The sequence below is a fragment of the Gasterosteus aculeatus genome, chromosome 15 (assembly GCF_964276395.1).
Source record: "Gasterosteus aculeatus chromosome 15, fGasAcu3.hap1.1, whole genome shotgun sequence".
NCBI lineage: Eukaryota > Metazoa > Chordata > Actinopteri > Perciformes > Gasterosteidae > Gasterosteus > Gasterosteus aculeatus.
In genome coordinates, this window is record NC_135703.1 from 16,434,573 (window position 1) to 16,457,277 (window position 22,705).

At 46.3% G+C, this 22,705-nt stretch overlaps 1 protein-coding gene across 7 annotated transcripts in view; it reads right to left on the bottom strand.

Annotated features, from left to right (window-relative positions):
* daam2 (dishevelled associated activator of morphogenesis 2) overlaps positions 1 to 22,705 on the bottom strand; it is a 67,919-nt gene that overhangs the window by 25,257 nt on the left and 19,957 nt on the right. For all 7 annotated transcript variants that reach the window (XM_078088999.1, XM_078088997.1, XM_040199562.2 and 4 more), the window contains exons 2-4: positions 15,279 to 15,566; positions 8,745 to 8,834; positions 2,538 to 2,612 (exon numbers count right to left, since the gene is read on the bottom strand). In XM_078088999.1, the coding sequence (XP_077945125.1) occupies positions 2,538 to 2,612; positions 8,745 to 8,834; positions 15,279 to 15,446 (333 nt within the window). In that variant the 5' untranslated portion in view covers positions 15,447 to 15,566. The remainder of the gene's footprint in view (positions 1 to 2,537; positions 2,613 to 8,744; positions 8,835 to 15,278; positions 15,567 to 22,705) is intronic.

Genomic DNA, 22,705 nt, shown 5'->3' on the forward strand with positions numbered 1-22,705 from the left:
ACATTATTTTCATTTGAAATAGTCATGCAAATGCTTGGGGCATTAAACCTAATTAGGCTAACAACATGCAGGTTGAAACCAAGCCTCATTATCGTATTGCTCCTATGTGGGCAACAACAAACAGCGGGAATTTGGTGAAATGATGGGACGGGAAAGTTGAGTAGTATTTACAGTAAGAGCTCCACTGAGTTCCAGGAGGTTTGTTAGCAATGATGTCTATTAAAAGTCACAGCCGAGCAATGCGCCTGGTAAACGGCAAAACAAAAGATTTGCTCCTTGTCTTTAGTATTACTACGGATAAAATATGTTGGGCTATTTTTTAACACCACCAACAGACCCTCACTATAAAGCTCTGTAAACTACAGTGGAGCAGTATACGTAGAAGTCGGAAAAGTGAAGCCAATCAGTTCATAGGTTTTATTCTCTCTGATGTCCAGCAGGGGGCGACTCCTCTGGTTGGAAAAAAAAATCCTTCTTACTGAATTTATTAAAATATAAACTTGAGTAGATGGTCTCAATCTTATTCTTCAATCCAGCATGATGTTCATTTAGTAAATTATTTTCCATTACAAACCATAAAGCAGTGTGTGATTTAGGGAGGGGCTATCTTTTGATTGAAGGGTCGCTACATCAGCATTGTCTTTGTTTTAGTCTTGTGTATTTTCAGTTATTCAATGATAATTGTAACATTTTGGTTGTTGACATGTTAAATGTTTGGTTGTACTTGGCTCCACCCTCTCTGGTCACTTCCTGTTCCTTCTCTCCTCCTCGGTTTATTGGCGTGAAGCTCAACTGGCACTCGGCACACCAGCTGGGACACAGCGAGGCTACAGAAACGCCTGGCAGAGTCACAAGAAGGTTTTAATGCATCGCTACGCGGCCTGCGAACAACCTCGGAGCCGTGACGTGGTTTTAAGAATGCACGTCAAGACGCCGTCTGGCTTCCAAGCTCTGCCACCGGCAAAAACGAGCTCATCCAGTAACTCTGTTGCCTCAGTGCCAAGATGTTATGGACACGAGGAGCACCTACGGTTGTTAAAACACCCGCTTGTCAAGATGTCAAAAAAATGTGAATGGAGAATACAAAAAATATTAATATCATTCATGTGATCATTTCTTTTTCCATTAAAATGATTTACTTTGCTTATGATGTAAACAGATTTCCAATGGGAAGCTTACCCCCCCAATATTAGTGCAAATACTTGACTTGGACTCCTTGTTGGACCAAGTGAATGTGAGACTCACTCCTCACAGACCGAATATATGATAAAAAAAAGAAAAGCAGCATGTCTGACACCAAATAGCAGACATGCTGGCTTACAAATCAGCGCTTTCTCTCGACTATACTTAACATACTGTGTGTGTGCGTGCTGTCTGAGCCTGTAAGAACATGGCAGTATTATTATTTATTAGTATAATATGAGAGTACTCCAAACTTCAACACAAAACTAGGTGCCATTTAGGTACATTCAGAATTGGCTGATTCTCAATGACATTCATTTTGAACGTTGATGAAACTGTTAGTTCTTACATGCCACCACTAAAGGCATAGCTTGGATTTTTGGAAGCGTATCAGGTATTTTTCTATTGTTAGTGCAGTAGATGGCGGTCAGCACTAAACAAATCGTATGGGAGCACGGCATCGTACTGCTTGTATTTGAGGTACAGATGCTACATTTTGGGTCTTGTCGGTTTACCTTGCTTTGAGACAGCTAAACAATCAATGTTTGCGACAAAGTACTGAAGTGATCATCCACGCGGGCTTTCTTATTGTTGTGATGTGACTTTGGTTGGTTTGGATTGAACAATGTCACGAATAACACAAAAATGGATCAAAGCAGCTATAAACCAGCAACCCCCACGTTCCTTTCCCCCCCAGTGGAGTCTAGCGGCTACGGTTTCCACATCTGAAAACTCACGGCAAAATAAACCACCAAAGAATATTCCTAATATAGCTTACACTTAAACAGATTTTTGTAGGTGTATGATACGCGTTTTGCTGTACTTTGCTCCCGCGGGAATACTCACGTCTTCTTCTCCAAACTCCATCTAGTAGTAATACAATGACAAGTTCCTCATTCGCCTCAACCTCAAAACGGCTAAACTTACTGAAAATAACCTTCAAATGCCATGTTATCTGCTTTTCAAACATTTTGGGGCAAATAGGTAGTCACAGTCGGAGGCCATCCCTTACAGATCAACAACACAAGTGCCATTCTTGTGCCATTTGTATTGGCAGCCATACTGAGATTGACTTTGAGCAGAGTGTATGACAGTCTTCACCAACTGCTGAGTGTCTAAACGGCCTGTCACACAGTGCGTGTGAATGCTGAAGGGGGGGCACGTCGAGGAATGTGGTCATGCAAAACGAACAAGCAGGCGGTAGAGAGGCGATAAAGAGTGAATGACATAGTGACCTCTGGGGAGTAAAGGTCATGTGCTCAGTCGGTGAATGACATCGTCACTGGCGAGATTGAGGTGTGGAGGCCACATGCTATAAACTGGACACTTTATACAAATACATTAACACAACTTACAGCAGCCATGGAGTTGATGCGGTCGATGTAGTAGTCGGGCCAGCTGGTGGCCAGCTTGTTGGGGTCCTCTTGCTCCTGTGGGTGAACACAGAGACTTTTGGTTATTATTCATGTTGCTTCATTAATGCAACAATGCAGAATGATGAGGTCAACATCTGTAATCCTGCCTGTAGCACTGCCACACACAACTGCTTGTTCGGGAGCAGTGCTGAAATCCTACTTAGTCCCACTCTTAGTTTTGTGTGTGCATTTGTGCGAGCGTCATGCATGACAACAGCAGAGTGTAAAAATGAGGGATTCAGATATCTACCTCGGATCATGAGTCCTAATGGTTACGGTTACGTCATCTAAAACATCCAACAAAATGGCTTTTCCCGTAGTGCCGCCATCAGGTCAGACAGGCTCCCCAATGGAGGCTCCATCCATGATATTGAGCAGAAAGGTCTTGAGTATTGAGACAAAGCCATTTGTAGATTTACTCAAGCCACAGCCCCACTGTTCATTTCACAGTGCCAGATACAGCACATTGTTGTGTGGAAATGTGAGAGGCGCCATCAGACGAGACGTTTCATCTCTGTCAAACGTCACACGAACATCTCTCATGGGAGACAAATGTGGAATTTAGAGAAGACCCCAACGCTCTGCTGATTATTTCTTGTTGTCAACTCTCGAGCAGCCGTGATGAAGGAAGCCGGGCAGCTTGTAAGAGCTTCGACTCCGGGTCTCGTTTCTTCACCATGCTCACCCCTCTAGTTTCATCCTTTCACCGTAGCTGCATACGTCAGCACCCACACAAGGTCTGAATGGATCAGACAATCCATATATAATATAGTATTCACTTGTCTTATTACATGGGGAAACAAAGTAGTTTATTAATAGTTTTGAAATAGCTCTATCGGAGACATATTTGGCCAATCAGAGAACACAAGGCCCGAGGAATAAAGAGACCATGTTCCGTGCTCACAGCTTGTTCTGTTGAGTTCTTGTGCGCATGGTCGTTGTTTTTATTACTGTGCACATCAGCTAGATTTGGAAAGGTGCAGTATCCCGCATTAAAGAAAAAAATGCATAGCTTTGTAAGATAAGAGAAGAGTTCTTCGCCACATTTAAAAAGTCAACATATGTCAACAATTTTACTTGATCCAAAAATTAAGAGGAACTTCTTTATTTAAATGCCTCTTTTCTAAAGTGTGGTGTAACCACATATAAACCAAGTGGACGAAGTTCCTCTGACATCACCTATGGTCTGTGGGCGGTGAGTCTGAAGCGAGGAGTTTGGGCATTTTGGCTTTTACAATCTTGGGTTTTACCACCAGAAGTGACACGAGAGGCAGAAGCTACATGTACAACAGAATGATCATATTTTAGTCCATGAAAAAGTTGATGAAATTTCACAAAGTTAAAAAACACTGACAGTGATATTCAAAGCACTGATTACTCCCAGATCCGGACCGCTGTGTGTCAATGACACGTCAATCACATGGTGGCCCCGCCCCAAATCATACCCTGCTTTATGGTCGATTTGACTTCAATTGGACAATAATTAAACACGTCACGGTGTATTGACTAATGCTTGAAACTATAGATTAAGGCCATAAACTAAATCCAGAGAGAAGTAGTAATTTTCTCATAGACTTCTATAGGAAAAGGGGAGTCGCCCCCTGCTGGACGTTTCAAACTTAAGATTCTTTTGCATCGGCTTCAAATACTTCAGTGCTGCTGCAATATCACGGACACTCCTGACATTAAATATGTCCCCTTCCTCCGTAAAGCTACTAAAACGCAGTGCCTCAAGCCGTAAAGGCAGATAGTTAGCATTCCGATAGCATGATCTGTCAACGCAACGACTCAGACCATAACATCATTACATGTCATTTAGCTGACGCTTTTATCCAAAGCGACTTACAATAAGTGCATTTCAACCATAGGGTACAAACTCAGAAGAGCAAGAAAGAAAGTGCAATTTCCTCAAATAAGCCAATTTATAATTTGCTATAGATAGCGTTATAAGTTACAATTTAAGTGCTACAGTTTGTTAGTCTTTTAGTCGAGGTGGAGTCTGAAGAGGTGTGTCTTTAGTCTGAAGAGGTGAAGGCTCTCTGCGGTCCTGGTGTCTTCAGAGAGCTCGTTCCACCAAGGACGGAAACATCAGAAACACTACATCCCACTGCAGAAGATCTGCTTAGAACGCTTGAGAAAAGGCATCAAAATGAAGCTCCACCAACAGATTCCTTTCCGTGACAGTCACTAACTATACGTGAGCTTTGTCACTACAACGGCAATCATGCTGCAACAAGAGTTCATCAATTGTGATATGGGAAATCTCAAATTTATGACGCCCAAAAGGTTGCTTCCTGACTTGTATGGTGGTTCCAGAACAGCTGAACACAAATTGCATGCAGGGTGCTGATTAGGTCAGAAAAGCTCCATCAAATGTCCTCTGACATGAAACCCTCTTCCTGTATCATTGAACTGTATATAAGTGGATATATGAGCATGAGGTGCAGAAACCGCAGATCCACTGAATCCTGGTGCGTACGCGCTGGAGCAGCTCCGCCACGCAGCCCGTTCAGGGTTACACCACGTAGCCCCGGACCGTGCCAGCGTTTAAGCTCAAGCTAAAAACACTAAACAATAGAAGTCACTGTACTACTGAGCTTGTGTTTTCGTGCTGACGTGCTGGGGACGTGACGCCAGGCAGATCCTGACGCTGAGATTAAGAACTTACCCGCCTCTCCCCGGCCCTTCAGCCCAATTACCAGACAACAAGTCCAGCACACCGCTCACTGCGACAATTCCACGGGCCGGAGTAGAGTGCTGCAATTTTACGAATGAAAAAAACTAAAAACTGTCAATCCGTCCCCCTGGTGAACACATACATGTAAACATTAACTGAGCGCTCTTCTGTCCGTGGCTCTCAATCCACATTCCAGTGTCCCGCGCTGCGACAGTTTACGGTCAACACCAGTTATTCTATTACAGAAATGACACACCTGCACTTCACTCTACATTCCTCTTGTCTGGGGACGATGAATATGATCTACAACACAGTTTGCCGCAGCAAAAAGACGAGAGAAATCCCCAGCAGAGCATTACTATTTCTACGAGCATCCCTCTTTGTTACAGCCATCTGTTGAGGGACGTATTGTTCCTCCAAAGAGCCAAATACTCCACTAAAGCCAGGGTTCTAGAATATTTCCCTCCGCGTTTGGCAGCCTATCGCGTTTGCACCTGTTGAAAGAGCAGATGAAGTTGCATATTTCCATTTAGCGCCAGATCACAAGAGAAGTCATTTAGCTTTCCAGTAGAACAGGTCGATTTACCTCATGTTATTTATGTTATGCCATTTCTGTCTGTACGTGCGAGTTTGCAGTTCTGCTCTGCTCCCTGTGTGGTACATGTAGGGGAAACGCTGACTTGTACACATGCAGTAGATAGCACATATATGCACACTTTCCCTGCTCGCTCTCCAGCTGTCGCCACTGCACGTTCCCGTACGTGGGGATGCTCCGACATTCCAAGGAGCCAAACTCTGCGTGGAATATTTATCTATGGAAGCCAGGATATAAAGTCTCACCTCCAGAGGCAGGAAATGGACAGGATATTGAATTCTGGAGGATTATGTAACGCTCGCCGCCTCTGACAGGTAGCTAACATAACAGCACATGCTCCGGCTGAAATATTTCCCCGGGGGGGGGGGGTCACGTTAGTTCCAGCGATCTGGATAAGCCGCCAGAGGGTAATAATTGAAGACAAGAGCTGCCGCCACGGCTACGGAGGGCGACGTACGGGGCGCGTGGAGCCGTCGTACAGTGCATGATGAGCAACCGCAGGAGGACACGTGTTCGCATGCTTTCTGCAGAAAGGGTTGGGACCCTTTCTGACTCCCAGCACTGATTATCAGGAGGTTACACTGTGTACACACACACACACACGGTGGCTGACTGGGTGTCTGCGATCAGCGGTGCAGATACCGTTTGCTTATGTAATGCCCAAAGGCCTGGACTAGATGCTGGAGTTAGTTAATTCCCTTACATCACCACCGCTAAGCTAAGCTAGCTAGACACTACTGGACCAGCCAGTGCCTGATAAACAAACTACAACTATTTCAACGGTATCGTTTGAGCAGTTAGTTCATTTCTCGAGGATTAAACATTAATATTTGATATTTAAGATGCATTAATTAGATTAATTTCTGCTTCTCCTGGGACGGCAGGGAGGTTAAGTGTATGATGCAGTCACACTTCTCCTTGAGCCTATTTTCAATAGGACACTAAGCGAATAAGCCCTGATAAAAAACCCTCTGCACAGCAACATGGAGGAGAGTAAATTAGCAACTAGCCAGCAAATTTACCAGATATTTTTATCAGGTAAGAACTTACCAGTGTTAGTGATTGGTTGTAATTGGACTGGCCCAAAAAAACAACTCTATTTGTATTTTATGATATCCTGTATAAGTAGGTCACAGCCATTTATGGATACGGAGTATTTCCGCACCCAAATGTGGGCAAACATACAGTGAAAGAGTAGGGTGCTACACTACAAGTAACACCAGTAATTACCCCCCCCCCCCCCCCCCCGCAAAATGAAACATGCTTAGCTAATGAATCAATAATAAACATGAAAAACGTTGTCACGGCCCCCTCCAACGTGCTACCGAACCACAACAACTGGAGTTATTGCTCGCTGGAGGAAACAAGGGAAGGCGTGTTCGGCGTCTCCGACGGGGTCGACTGTGGGACGTCCTGCTGTCCTCTGGCCTCCAAATCAAGTGTGTATGAAAGACCTGCGTCTTTTCCTATGTGCATGCATGTTGAAGTCGGCGACAGTAGTTTTATTAGTAGTAGTAATATTCTACGATATTGCACGCCAGTTCATTCTCCAAGAGGCCGCTTTCAACTATGAATGAGCGGTTTGTTTAATTTTCCCTGCAGCCTTCCGCTGCGTGCTGTTAGCCTGGGGTTCTGCTCCTGGTTTCCTGGCTTGGCCACGTGGCTGGTTTTATTCCCCTTAACCTCATAGAGGAAATGGTTTCTGATTGGGAGAGATGGGGCTGGAACAACTACTATACTGTATATCCTACCTCTGAACCTGCACCATTTGGGTTGCAACATGTCCTGGCTTGTGCAAAAACGTGGTTTTCACTGCCTTCTAACCACAGCACAAGGAGTCTATGGCTGCTCCACTGATATTGGGGTATTATTGCACGTGTGCCTTTTAGGTGGGTTCACATGTGAAAAAAATCCACATTCTGCCAACAATTCAATCCCCTTTTCAAACTATGCAATTTAATCGAAAGGGAACAGCGCACTGAGTGGGTTATCAGAATGCATTAGAGAGAAATATGACATTCTCCTTGTGTGTTACTTTTGACCTGTATTGGATTTCATTGTAAACCGGTGTGGTGCTCCAGCTTCCATCCTCGCCTTGACATCCCTCTAAAAACGCACCGCAACTCCACCGCGCTTCTTTTTCCTCGTAACTCAATACAAGTACAAACATTTGCACAAGCAGGTGTACACGGACACTGTGTGTGGCTGTGAGTGTGTTTTTTAAACGGTTGTCAGAGTTTATCATATCGACTGAGCTTGCATGCCGTGGAAAGAGAGAAAGGAGGGGTCCAACCCTCCAAAGCCCTGCTGCCAACACAAAAAACCTCAGCCAACAAACAAATTAGCAAAGAGACACAGGAGGGTTTATCACTATTTACTCAATTTGCTATTGAGAGAGGATGGGGGGGGGAACACAATGTCATTTCCTGCTGGATATTTGACCACAAAGGGAGGCCGGAGTTGCTGCGGAGAGAGAAGCTGAAGGGTACGGAGAGAAAAGGAGACGTTTTGGCAAGAGGAGAGAGGTGAACGAGAGGGCTGACCACAATGTTCTCCTGCTTCCATGGTATGTTGACAAATCTGAAGCAGAACATTGCTTGCTCCACCGCGGGGGAGGGAGATTTGGAGATAGATGGGCTGGAGGGGCCAACCGAGTTGTTTTCACGTATGTGTGCACGTACGACATTACACGGATGGAAAATATCAAAAACCCATGTTTAAAATGGGGAGCTTGAAGCTGATCTGAATAAGGATTGTGGATTCTGTCTCTCAGTAGCAGTCAGTGCTGACAGGCCAGCTCCAAACAGCATGTCAACTGCAGGCCGACCTTCGATCAGAGCTGACGCGGAGTAAAGCACGGCAGGGAGCCACTCACCTTCTTCTTGCTGCAGTAGATCTGCCATTTCTTTTCATTGGGCAGCGCGAACATGGCCTCCCTGTTCTTGTCCGTCAGGTCCAGTTCATCCTGCAACAACAAGGGGAGGCTGTCATTGGCAAAACAGTGCAGTAACGATTCAATTTAATCTGTAATTGGTTAAGATCAAATGAATTAAACAAAAAGTTGCAATGATTAAAGCTACAGAGAGGAATCCTAATTTGGTGTCCCTGTCGATAAGAAATGGGAGTCCTCCAGGAGGCCCAGATTCCCTTTGCAAAACCTGTCGTTCGACTGCAGACTGATCTGTGCAGTCCTGGGCCTCCTGTGACTCCCTTCTCTCCAGCGGGCCCAGCAATACGACCTGTGCCTGCAGCTGTGGTGATGTCGGACACCAACGGTTCAGGCAAAGCTCTGCACTTCCACCATGGTTTCATCTAATTTGGCCCGGATCTTACCCAGGGGCACCGCCAGCGAGCATCAAGAATAACGTGCCGTGACGTTGATGGTGGGTACTTACAGCGGTGATATAGAGGTATCAGGATTAAATTGAGACTGTTTCGTAACCGGCTTAAAGTAGTTAACATTGTAATAAATCACCAGACGATAGGCTCATCGAGCGACACAATCCCTATTGTTTTTGTTATGCCAATACAGAGGAGCAGGTTTCAGCAGGAGTTGAGTTTACACTTTATTGTCCGACCTTCCCGCTAGCCGGTCTGTGCGGCCCACAAAGGGGCATTTTAATATTCCCCCTGCTGCTCTGCTCAATTCTTCGGCTCGGTACAAGGAGCCTCTTGCACCTTTTGAAATGCATATGAGGCCAATGAGGAAATGAGTCTCTGTGTACCAGCTAGGGAGGAAAAGCAGAGACTTGGGGTGGGGGGAAGGGACTGGATACATTTGGGATGAGGGGAGGATGAGAGGGATGGATGGATGAAGGTGACAGAGAGAGAAAGTGAAAGGACTATTTAGTTCAGGAAAATGGATAAGCACAAAAAATATGGGGGGGGGAGGGGCTTTGTGCTCAAGCTCAAACTAATCTCATCATAATGGTTTTGCTACTGTGACGTCAGCCACACATGATGGGCCTCCCGGGCCCCCCAACGTGAAGATGGCCTGCCAGCGCCAGAGGTGGGGCCCCTTAGAAGAGTGAACAAAGTTTGTTTTCAGCCATTGAGCTGGATGGGGAAGGTTGAGGTGGCCCGCATTCCAAGTATCTGACACGATGAGGGATGACATCATCTCATTCAGTGGGATAACCAGCAGCAGCTTTAGTGTGGCTTTGGCAGAAATAAGGAGGTGGTCTAATACAAATAGAAACCACAGAGAAGCTTTAGAATCTTTGGTCAGAGATGCTTTCATCTCGGCAGCTTGGATTCTACAACTTATTGTGACTCACACCAGGAGTTCTTCATCCTGGGTCTGTATTAACTGCTACGATAAATGAATACTGCGGTTATTCGTGGCTCTGTGTGATCGCGAGCGTCAAGCAGGAAACTAGCCATCCTGTGGCGGCTAAGCGCCTAAGCCCCGTCTCTCCAACCTTCAGTCTCTGGGCATTGAGCTGGACCGCGATCCTCTGGAAGCCGGCGGGGACATCAGTGAGAGGGATACACGCTTGGACGCGAACCAGATGGCAGCCGAGCTCAGCAACTGATCTTCCTGCTTCTCACTTGGTGCTGGAAGCTTCCCGACGAAGTCTTATTTAAGAATTCCTTAGAAATAGATATGATTACATTAGGCCTTATCATAAGATTGGGATGTAGGATTAGGATATTGGCCAAATCGAGTGAGGAGCGAAGAACCAGGAAAACAGGAAAGGAATGGGAGGGTGGATGTATACAAAGACCTTGCAATGAGAACTGCATGTTTCATTTACAGTAGTTCCTGCCAGGCAGAAGTGCCATTTGATTCAGAGAAATGTAGAAGGAGATGTTTAGGATGAGGACGTCAGGTGGGTCAAGGAACGGTCACTTAAACAAGAGGAGTTTGGGGATCCTGCAACATTTCTCTATTTCGGTTTTCACCTCCACACCCGGAACGTCTTTTAACTTGCCTTCGACACTACACCCGCATCCTCATCCTCTCCTCATGGCCAAAAGAAGTAAGTAGACAATCGTCCAATATTCAAAAACAAAACCACTTTTCTTCTCCCGCTTTCCTTCGCCATGCACATTCCACCTGGGAATGCATAAACCAAAGCTAATATTGTAACACCTGCTGCCTGAGAGCGGAAGATATGCATTCCTACGGATTCTTAACCTCTTATTTCATATTCCCCCCGCAGCCTATTGAAAAATTTAACTAATTTAAAACGGGCGTCCCAGCGAAGTGCCATGTCCGCTGTGATATGTGTACCCTCGCCCTAAATCATACTGCTTTATGGTCTGTTTTACTCTAAATGGACTAAATGAACATCATGCTGTATGCAAAGCCAAGCCAGACACTCGCCATTTAGCTCTTAAATTACAAAAATCATTGGCATATCTTGCGGATCTCAACGCAGAGCAGTAATCACTGTACGTGGAGCAAATACATGATGTCCAGAAACCCCCCCGAGGGGTCACGTTGATGACATCTTAGCACATTTCCCAGTAAAGCCTTGAGTATATAAAAGGTGTGTGCATTTGATTTAGATATGAAAGCAAGCCAAACTAAATGATAGCGAGTGAGTAGTGTGAGTGTCCCCGTGACAGCTGATTATGAACGTGAAGCTCCACCTCAATGGGAAATGAGTGTGGTCCAAAGAATGACACCCTGTTCACACGCATGTGAGGTGGCATTTCGCCGAGTGCACACAACTGTCTTTGCACAGTTGTCAGTCTGAGGGGCTCAATCTGCATTAGCGCCGACACACACACACACACTGTAAACATGTCTATGTGCAGTACAGGTATCCTTCCTCTAGGAGTCTCTGGGCGAGACAGGAAGGCAGAGGAAAGACAAGTAAGATGGCAGGAAGTCATATGAGGTCTCCGGGGAACCCACAGGAAGCTGTAGCTGCCATGATTGACCCGAATGAGTGTGTGTGTGTGTGTGTGTGTGTGTGTGTGTGTGTACTTATCTAGGCCCAGCTTCAAAAGTCAAAGACTGAATCATTCATCACAACCATGAAAAGCTCACAAATCAACTTATTCTTAAGATATGGTGAGAATTGATTTGGGCTCCCACTGACTGCAAACAAGGTTCGACAACATCCATGCTACGGCCGGCTCTAGGCAGCGAGAGCAGGTAGAGAACATTAGAAATGGGGAGCTGGTTGGAGTGCAGATGAGGGAGGGGGGGGGGGGTATGTGGAATAAAAAGAGAGCGATCCTGTGGAGGAAACTGGCCGTAGCTGGGAGGGCAGGGAACATTTCCATTCCCCAGTTCGGATTGGCTTGAAAGTCACAGCGCAGGGAACATTAGGAAATAGATGGATGTTTAAAAAAAAAGGCTCGGCTGGGATGGCGTTTGGGCGTGGACGCTCTTAAAAGGTCGAGCCGCACAGATGCAGCGCCAAGTGGTTGGATTAAAACTGTCCCAAATGACCAGACGGAGGACGAAAGAATGAGGCTCCCACACAGGGAACCCTGTTTTGGCTGGAGGAGGGGGGGGCAGTGGGAACACACACTAATCTGACATCTGCCAGATGTTGGCCTCACAGACCTGATTCAGTGTCACCGGTATAGCTAGTGCTACGACATGAGCTGGTATATAACACACAACATCTCCTCACACAGGTCAAACATTTGAACGCGTTTACTCTGCAGTGCTTGATTGGCACTTCGTAGATGCGTTCACAGACCCGGAATAACATGGAACTCAAACTGTCGCCACGACTAATGTCACTGAGCAGAACCACTCTCCATCACCTGAATATGGGAGCATTTTCACACTTGTTATTGCCCGTAGAAAGCAAAAATAAAGCTGTCCCCTTTTTTGAAGCACTGCCAAACTTCACACATGGCCTGAATGTACATCAACAATGCGCGCAAAGGGTTCATCCGCGGTTTGAAAGAAACCGTATAAAACACACTCAATTCTCAATTCATTGACACCATCCATTAGCTCATCTGACGTGGCCTTTGTTCGTCGGGTCCAAATCAGCGGCGATCGCTTCCAGGATTTGCGACGGCTTGTCAAATTCAGTTGTCGGCACCGGGGGCTTTCATCTGCAGGCAGGTATAGAACTTTCTCCAGGATGAGATGTGGTTTACACCAGGGAAACAAAGATGGATGGCACAATAGCAGTTTTTTCTACTAGTCTTCCCTTTATTGTCTGCTCATTTCTATTGCTTTTTTCATCAAGCAGCAGATAAGTTAGCAGAAGTTGCTCCAAACCTTATTTAAAAATAATAATAATAGACCCCTGTCAGCAACAGATTAAGACATCACATGTTGCAGTTTTTATTTGACTAAATTCCATGTTTAGTGGGTGGTTGTCCTGTGATATCACATCTTACCCTTTAGGGAGCCTCATCACGAATAAGGTATGTATATTATTTGGGCTTTCAGAGCTCCTCCTCAAAAGGAGAGCGGAGGAAGGGATTGACGGGGCAGAGTCGGACTTTCATCTGCAACATTCGATGCAGGAGAGTAAAGACAAGTTGGATCAGAGCCCAACGCAGACATGACCCACAGCCAAACGTTTGAGTGACACCACAGGCCCTTCCAGCAACCGTCTGAACATTAATCTATTCACAACATGTCGAAGGCCCAGATCCAATGACGAAATGCCAAAAGTCAACTCGCAGATGCACCGGTCTGCTTTTTGCTCCATGTTCAGCTTCATCGTGATGCTGTGGTACATTCATCTCAAGGACGGCTGGAATTTTTTTTTATAATGAAAACTGGTTGGTTCCACAGAAGTAATCTTCAGTTATTGCAGAGCTGAAAGGCGGTTTGATCATGATCGAGTGGATTAACGTATTTATTGTAACAATCCTAACTTCTAATTTGTTCTAATCAAGCAGCTGATGAGGTTCATCAAGGTCTATCATGGAGGCCTACAGCAAATGTGAGATCAAGCCAGGTCAATTAACGGGATAAACAAGGTTTCCCTCTGGAAAAACATCTGCCTTGATAATAACAAGTCATTTCTTATCCCAAATGGAATTTTACTTAATCTCCTGAACTGATGAAGACAGTGGGGAGACTTTACGTATCCTGCAGATGGTCAAGTTCAGTCGTGGACGAGGCCACGGCACAGGGCGTCATGTGGCCGCGCTGCTGAAAACGGCGTTGAGACAGAAGGAAATCTGAGGTCGTGGGGAGCACGGCAGAGGCGCCGAGATGGACCCAAACAGACGACGGGGCGAACAGAAAAGCCCTGTTCTTCATGCTTGCATGGTAGCGGAAAACCACAGCAGAGTCCTCCACTCTGACATCTGTGGCCTCGTGCTTCTCCACACCGCGGCTACGTGCCAACACAGCCGTGCCAGTCTGGCACCAGCACAGAGGGACCGGCAGCCTCTGCCAAGCAGTGTGGTCTGTGCACAAGATGGGAACCGTTGCTGCCGCTGTGTAGTGGAAAGGGTCAGCATCTCAATTTGCAGAACGGGGGCCTCATCCAACCATCAAGACGCAGTCCACCGGACCCACCCACCCCCCCGTCTCCTAATCCCGCGTGGTCGGGATAATGAACAACACGCAAGAGGGGAATGAATTGAAAAGCAGTAGGAAAAAGAACGTTCCAGGATTTACATTGTTGATTTGAGCCAATTACATACATTTTACGTGTGTTTGTACTTGAATGAGCAGCATTTTTACGTGGTGACTCATTTTGGAAATTGGTAGGAAAGTTTTGCAGTATCCAAAACAGCACAGTTGAACATGCTCACTAAACAGAATCAGTGGATAACAGCAGGAAATTATCCCTCTAATCATCTCTCTGTTCCATCCACAAAGTGGGCCGCCGTAGGTTCTGGTCCCAGAGGAGGCATCATGCACAATATCCTTATCATCAAGTAGTCACGGGGCTGCATATAGTTTGATTTTTGGAGACAAGGCAGAATTTAAAAAGGTGACCAAAACGGGCGGCGAATGGTGGAGCTGAATCACACAGGTCAGAATTTCTGAAAAATAATGTTGATCCAATAGTCACATAAGGTGCATTGGAAGAAAGCATGCATTCCCATCGTGCAAAGGCAGCCGGCTACGGGAGCGGCTTTGATCCAAAGAAGGCATAAGGCGTTCTCCGGTCGGTTCAAAGAGCGGCTGAATCGCGTGATGACCACAAACGAGTCGCACCGAACTACTGCAGAGCTCATTTGTAACTCCGGTGGACCAAAACAACCAGACCGGGACCTTGTTCACCACATCCAGAGTACGATGGCCGTGTTTATAAAAGCCCAAAAGATCAATTCAATCAAACTAAATAAAGCAGGTGTGAAAACACCCTTAAACATCATATATATTTTTACACACTCACCACCAGTCTAAGTGCTCTGTGTTTGGACTTCAGCCTAAGTGGTTACATCCGTTAGCGGCAAGCACTTGCTATGAACGACATCCTTGGACATCAAACGAGCCCGCTCCCTCTTTACTCACCACCAGCTCAGAGAAACGTGCGTGCAACTCCTCCGCAGGCGGCATGGGGGCACTGAACTCCAGCAGCTGCAGGGGCACGCTGTCCTTGAGGTTGATCTCCGGCGGCTCGCTGCTGCTGAAGCAGCACAGGAAGCCGAGGCCCGGCCGCGTCCTCTTCCTCGGCGGCATGCTGGCTGCAGGGACACAGGTGCCAGTGACGGTGGCGAAACCAGGAAGGCAGAGGAAGGGGCCGAGGAGTAGGGAGGGGCAGCGGCGAGGAGGGCGAGGCCGCTATCTCGGGGGCATCTTCTGTAAGCGAGAGAGAGGGAAGCCGTTAAAAGACGACAAAGTATGTCAACTAGCTTCCTTTCGGTTTCTCCAGTGCTCTCAACAACAAGGAAAACATTTAGAGGAAGGAAAAATGCAACCTAGATATATGGATTAACTCCACACGTTTAAGCTAGTTTCTTTATTTATTCCCTTGAGTAGTTCTGGGAGAGACGGGAAGAGGGAACGGAGGCAACAGGCGCCGCCATCACACCCTGATCTTGGCGTTGGTTGTGCTGGAAGAGGCTGTTTTCTTGGCAGCGCGGTGGTGGACGCCACCACTACAACCGGAGCACTCGCTGGAGGATCCGGGTGGTCGTCTCACTGCGCGGACAACACACTCTAACGCACCAGACCAAGGCAAGCGCGTACTTTCTCATACAATGCGGCCAAAACAGTTTAGCGCTTTTCTGAATGAAAGAACGTTTGCTATGCGAACACCACGGCCACGACCAAATCCAGGAGAAATAGTTGACCAAGAAAAATCTATTTCGCAGCCATTTATGTGAAATACAGTAAAAACTATTCCATGAAGTGGCTTTTAGGAAAAAGGAAGCCACTAAAGCAGATACCTAACACGTGGAATACATCCATTCCTCTCCTGAGTGTTATGATGATGGATATTTGTAGATAACCAAACGAGTGGCGTTTAACACAGGAGAGAAGGTTTGTGTCTCACATCTTCGCTCAGCCTCGCAGTTCTCACAGCAAGGTTTAAAAATAGCCGGACGGTGAATACTTTATGAATGCACTGGGCCTTCGACAGGAGCTTAAAAAGGGGGAGGAGGGGTCTGATTTAGGCCCTCGTTGGCTCACTCGCTTTCTGCCTTCTTGAATCTGACATCCTTCTAATGGCAGCGGGGCTGTAAACGGCTAAATATAAAAACTAGAAGTTATTCTAAATGAAAATCAACCACATTTTTTCATTGGCTTGTTGGACAGATGTGTGCCGTCTGCAGCCACATCTGGGGTTACTGGATGCTATTATCTATAAACAACTGCAAATAGGTTTCATAGTCACTGTCACTTTTTAGCCCGTGTCCCATCTTGCATATGTGGGCGAGGCAAATTTGACCACGGTGACAATCCCCGATTTCCCCCCCCCACCCCCCCTTCTAGCGGAGGGATTAACCTGAGCAAAAGCGACCGTAGGGCCCCTGCTGGTCCCCCGCTCCTCCTATTCCCTGTGAATAATGCATGACACCGAGCAAAGCACCAGCTAGTCCGTCTTCTCTTCATGAAATACTTATGTGCAGGCAGAATATCAACTAAAATAATACACTATATTTTGAAACCAATGGAGAAATTCGCTTTGGACAAAAGCATCAGCTAAATGACATGTAATGTAACGTTGCAGTGCCAAAAACGCTGGAACACAACGTTCTTGTTAGCTACATCATTTCTGTGAAACATTACTCCGCAATCTAGCTGCAGGAATATTTATTTATTCCTCATTCATTCCAATAAATTGAATAAACTCTTAAATATGTTTAGGTAAAATAGATCAATTGCCAATAACTAGGGATGAGCACGAGGAACGTATAATCAGTTAGTCTAGTTATGTTTTTGTAAAATTACTAACTTTGGAGTCAAACTTGCAGTTTCCATTAGATTTTTTGTCACGTTTGTTGTTGCCGATCCCATTTCAGTAGAGAAGAATAGTCCCCGTACGTGCATGTAAACAGCATTGGGTCTCCCTGCAGGATCTCGCACCATCTTCATTCACATCGCTTGTGACGTCCACCTTAATTGTCCGGTTGTGAAAGCTCGCATGGTCTGAAACCGATCATTTGTGGGTTTCCGGGTCTTATTTCGGCGATCGCCACCGAGCTAAAAGCTGAAATGTCAGCTAACGGTCGCGCAAAATCTAACCTGAACGCTCGGGTAAATGTGAAGTGCAACTGTACATTATCGCGCAATAATGCACACCCCGTGACTCACTCTCAACCAATCAGAACGCTGGATTTCATCTACCCGTATTATAAATACAGTGGTGTAGAATCTCATTCTCAACACATGTAACATTACATGTCGTTTAGCTGGTGAATAAAGGAAGAAGGTTAGGTGCGATAGATTGTAGAAGATGTGATGGAATGGGGTCAAGACGTACAAATATGTATAAAACATTATATTATGAAAACAAAGGTTTAGCCACCAAAAAAGCACATGGAAGCAAACTGCACAAAAGGAAAAGGGAAGGTTTCAACAATGTTCTATGGATGATTGTTTAGCATGTGGTAACTCCTGGTCAGCAAAGTAAGCAATTGTAGAGAAATCAACCCCTCCTCTGACCACCATCCGGTTTATCCCTCAAAAGGGAATGGTGCAATTTCATCCAACTGTGAGTAGTTCTAGCTTATCCTAAACCCGATGTGGCTGCAGCTTGCATGCTGATCACACATGAATAACACGTTCATTTGGTCAGTGGGGAAAAAGGCAACGGTGAAGACAGTAAAAAGCCTAATTTAAGAAGGTAATATAGAGATTCTTTTCCAGGTCTCCAGTCAGTGACTGCTTTTCATCATTTCTATTACATTAAGATAGTGTGCAGGCTGATGCCAAACATTTACGGTGGTGATTTAGTACGGACGCTGTGGACAGCTGGCCGAGCCTAATGGAACAGAGGCCGCTCTACGGGGGTTTTAAAGCCATTCAGCACTAAACCACACAAGCGAAACCTGCTGTCCAGTGTATCTCCTTCTCTGTGTGCGGGGGGATTCAATCTGGGCTCCCACACGTGCGGCAGGTCCTCACTCAACAACAGTTCTGCTGGCCGTCTTCCAGCCTTTGCACAGGGGAAATAGACCAAGAAATCCAAACACGCCATACAGAATACACACAGAAATACTGCACTGTACACTGTTCGCACTGTAAAGCAGTACTCTGTCATCCTCTTGTGTGGCGGCATCACCACACAAACACATTCCAAATCGACCATGTCCACTGCCACATGCCCCGAGGGCCCTTCTTAGCCCTCCCTTACTACCCTCTTTTCAGGCCAAATGAAGTGACATTTTCCTCCATCGACCCAACATCTGTCATTTTTTTCCTCCTTCCTTGCAGGTCCTCCTGCCAGCTTTAATCCTCACTTGCTTCTCTGTGTTAGTGCTGTCGGCTAAGAAAAGCCGGCTCTGTGTGTTGCTGCCTCCCAGAACCCTTACGCCAAACAAGGCTGCGCAATGGAAAGCTACAAACATATCTGGCATTTAGCACCACTGCCCCAAAATGCCACGAAGAAAAATCACCAGGCAGAAGGATGAACTTTTGTTGTGCACGCCATCTTGCGCGCACACACACTTGTTGTTACCTTCCCCCGGCTCATCACAGTCAAGCAGATGTATGCGAGGAAGGTGTCACTGGTGCTTATTAAAGGCATCTTTGTGTGTGTGTGTGTGTGAGAAAGCGAGAGGTGTAGCAAGATGCACACAGAGATTTGGAGCTGATAACTACATGTCATGAGGAACGCAGATTTTGCTGCATAGAGACACCTATAGAGACGCTTGAAAACACACATTTTGACATATTCCCCCCTCGCATGATACAGCCATGCAGTCGCATGCATGCGCGTTTTAAAACGCCAGGCACACCCTCTCAAGGTTGTGGATGTGCGCATCAGAGAGGAGAGGATGCCGCGTGTTTGAGGAGTCTGAAGGGAGGCAGAGAGACGAAGGAGTTGAGGGAGGGATGAAGGGATATACTGCTGCCACTTCTCATTCAGCGCACGACCTCACCGCCTCATCCCCAGCGCCAGGAAGTAGGTCAGTGGAGGAGGAGGAGGAGGAGGAGGAGGGGGAGGGACGGGCTCCTGCTGGCGTGTGATGGTGTAGGAAGAAGTGTATATCTTATATTTAGTACCAAATGAAATGAAGTCATAAAAATCCAGCTCCCGTGGCTTCCATCCCGCCTTGGACCAAACACCAAAGGGCGGCATCATTGTGCACATTCTCCCCCTCACACTGCGGCTTAAACACTGTGCTTCTGCATCGACATTCGTCACCCTTTTCTTCCCCCCCGAACATCTCAGGCCCTCTGACTGACCCACACTGGTCTCCACTGAGGGCGAGCTCTTGTCACCTTCTTTCTAATACATGGTTGGATGAATGGACTCCGGATTCAGGTCTTTCCACCCAATTACTGCCGAGCAGATAAAGAGAGGCAAGAGTGATGTGGCAGGAAATGCGAGGGGTAGCAATACAAACGCTTTGAAACAGAATCGGTAGAATAGGGAAAGAAAACATGGCCAAGGAAGTGTTATTTTAAAGAAGCACTGAATAAAAGATCAGAAGGAAGCCTGCGGCACACTTTTCTTTTTCTGCACACACACACACATACACACATTGTTTCTAGGTCCCACAAATGAGGACCGTTCCCCCTGGGGTGCCGGGCCTGGCGGAGGAGGCTGCAGGCTTACATAAGCACCCCTCACACAAGGCGGAGCAACGCCACGGTGGCAAAGGCACGAAAAACACAAAAAAAAAAAAAAATGTAGTGCAGCTTAAGGGATCGCCGTGGTTTTGGTAAACTGTTGGCACACAGCTGGTGACCATTTAACCGAACCCACAACTGTGGTGGAAGTCAGAAAAGCACCAGGCGGTTCTCCGTCCTGGTTGCTGCGGTACAGCGAGCTCAAGCAGCTTCTCTGTGTGAGAGGAGAGCAACCTCATCTTCATCAATCCCAGAGAATTCACCTGGTTCCAACAAAGGAAACCAACAATGTACCAGAGTGCATATCGTGCAGTATCAGCGTGTAAGGCAGTCTACGCACCCATGTGATCGGTAGTTCACCTCATTCCTTTCACATCTCTGTTGAGAGATGCTCGGTATTAAACAGGACCGGGCAAGCGGAGATTGTAGCGTCAGCCAGAGAGAGCGAAATGTCAGCTATTTGGTTACTGGAAGAGAATCTGTCAAACCAAAGGAAGTCCAATGGAATCTCTAAATGCAACACACTGGTATCGCAGAGCAGTTTTTCCCCTACCATCATATTAAGGGGGGTGGACTCTCCCACAGAATCTCCCACCTGCCTTCCTCCCTTCCTCCAAAAAAGGTCAGGTTCATTTGGTTTAATTTTATTTTATATTAAGCACCAGATCCCAACAGAAGTTGTGTACGGTTACTTTTTCTGTAGAACAGGTCCATAACTTAAGTAGTTATTGAATTTCTTTTTCTAATGGAGACCTTCTCCTCAAATTGTTTTCGGGCACATGGACAATTGACCAAGAATGTGTATAAAATCTCTGCTTTTTCTTCCGAAGCACACAAGACCTCTGATGTCCTGTCACGGGAAGCAAAAGGTCTATTGGGGTTGTGCTGGGACAGGGTGTCCTTGTATTTGTGGGCAGTAATGGCTGTGCACTGGTGTGTAAAGATTGCATGCGGCGGGGGAACCTCTCACACTCATTAATCTGAAATGGACCAGCTAGTCAACGCAGCCATGGGACACATTGAAGCTGTGCCACTCTTTGGGTACCGGTGACCCAGACATGCCCTCTACAACATGCCCAGCCCTCCCTTTCTACTGTCTGCCAGCCTGTCTGTACAATGACTGATGGACCTACACCCCCCCACCCCTCCAAGCCGCTGCTGCAAGCTAAATCACCTGGGACCCCATCGGATCTGTGGCCCACACACAGTTGCTGCCATGTTCACATGTTAGTCTGTTCGGGTCAGGGGCCACAGCGTAATGCCCAAAAGCGGTTTATTGCCACATACAGTACAGAATGACATTCCCACATACGGACAGAAAAACACACATTCCTTTTGTCTTAAGCTAGAAGAGATTTTATGTGTCACTTTACAAGTTTTTACTGTAAAACACCTTGTAAAAGTGACGTTAATGATCATTGAATAGAAAAGGTCCATCAATGATGGTGACACGATGACACGATCTCAATCATTTTTACAGCCTAGTGTATGGTAAATAGGCATTTTACATAACCGGACAATATATGTGATATGAAGTTGTGTTTTTTATCTTAATACTATTGAACTCCTGAAAATCTCTTGAAATGATGCCCTTGCATTATGATGCCATTATATCTTCCTTAGAATCACCAGCATAACATGTTTTTCGTAGTTTCTGTTTCTTTCTGGGACACTATGTCCAACAATATGAATTGAACCTATTTCTAAGTAGCAATAAGGGTAGGCAGTTTCTGACAGCACAACAGTGATGAACGCCATGCTTCCCCTGCGTCCACAGAGCCTCTCCAGACCTGTGGTGCAGCAACTGACAAGGGCAGTCTGTGCACTCATGCCTACGTGCAACTTAGCCCAGATCAGACGATCAGAACCCCACCCTTCCTTCCCTTCACTACACTTTAACCACTCCTCCGAACCCCCCTCCACCTCAACTCCCTCCTCAACTCCTTTCTGCGCTTCAGTCCGACATTGGAGGCTGTTGGGATGAGACAGCTGTTGGACTGCTGTGCCGTCAGACGGTGTCACTGGGAAACAACGTGACAACGAACTAACAGCACCTGCAGTTTCAAACTCATGTCATACGTCTGGTCATGGAGCCAGTTCCATTGCACTGAATGTCATGCAGTGGAACTCAATTAAAGGGATGAAATTAACTCCAATCAAACTGACCACAGCTGCAATTATCATGAATTACTTTAATGGCCTCTGGTTAATACTTCCGCTTAAATAAATCCAGACTGTCTCCAAGGCAAATGCAGTCACATTTGGGCCGAGAAGTATCTTTCCTTTTGATTGATCTCGTCAGATACCTGCCACCGATGTTGTATGGGAAGTACACAGGTGGTCCCATTGAATGTTTACCGTCAGTCGAGACCCCCACCACTGTGACCGCAACTGTTAAAAACTGTAGAATAGCTGCCAAAATGGTCTCTCCACCAACACCTAAACACGGCAGTCTGTCAACGAACCCTCGTGAACTGTCAACTGTTTCACTGCGAATATTTGAGAATTCTCCGAGGTCTCATTGGCTTATTCAAAACAAACACATAGGCACAGTTCGCTTTAACAGGCCCATGAGGCACAGTAACCCACCTCACCCATGAAGAGGAAACGCCTCAGTGGATCACTCTGGGGGCTGGAGAGCATGTCATTAATAGCCATTTCATTTTATCTGGATTCATCTCTTAAAAAATAAAGAA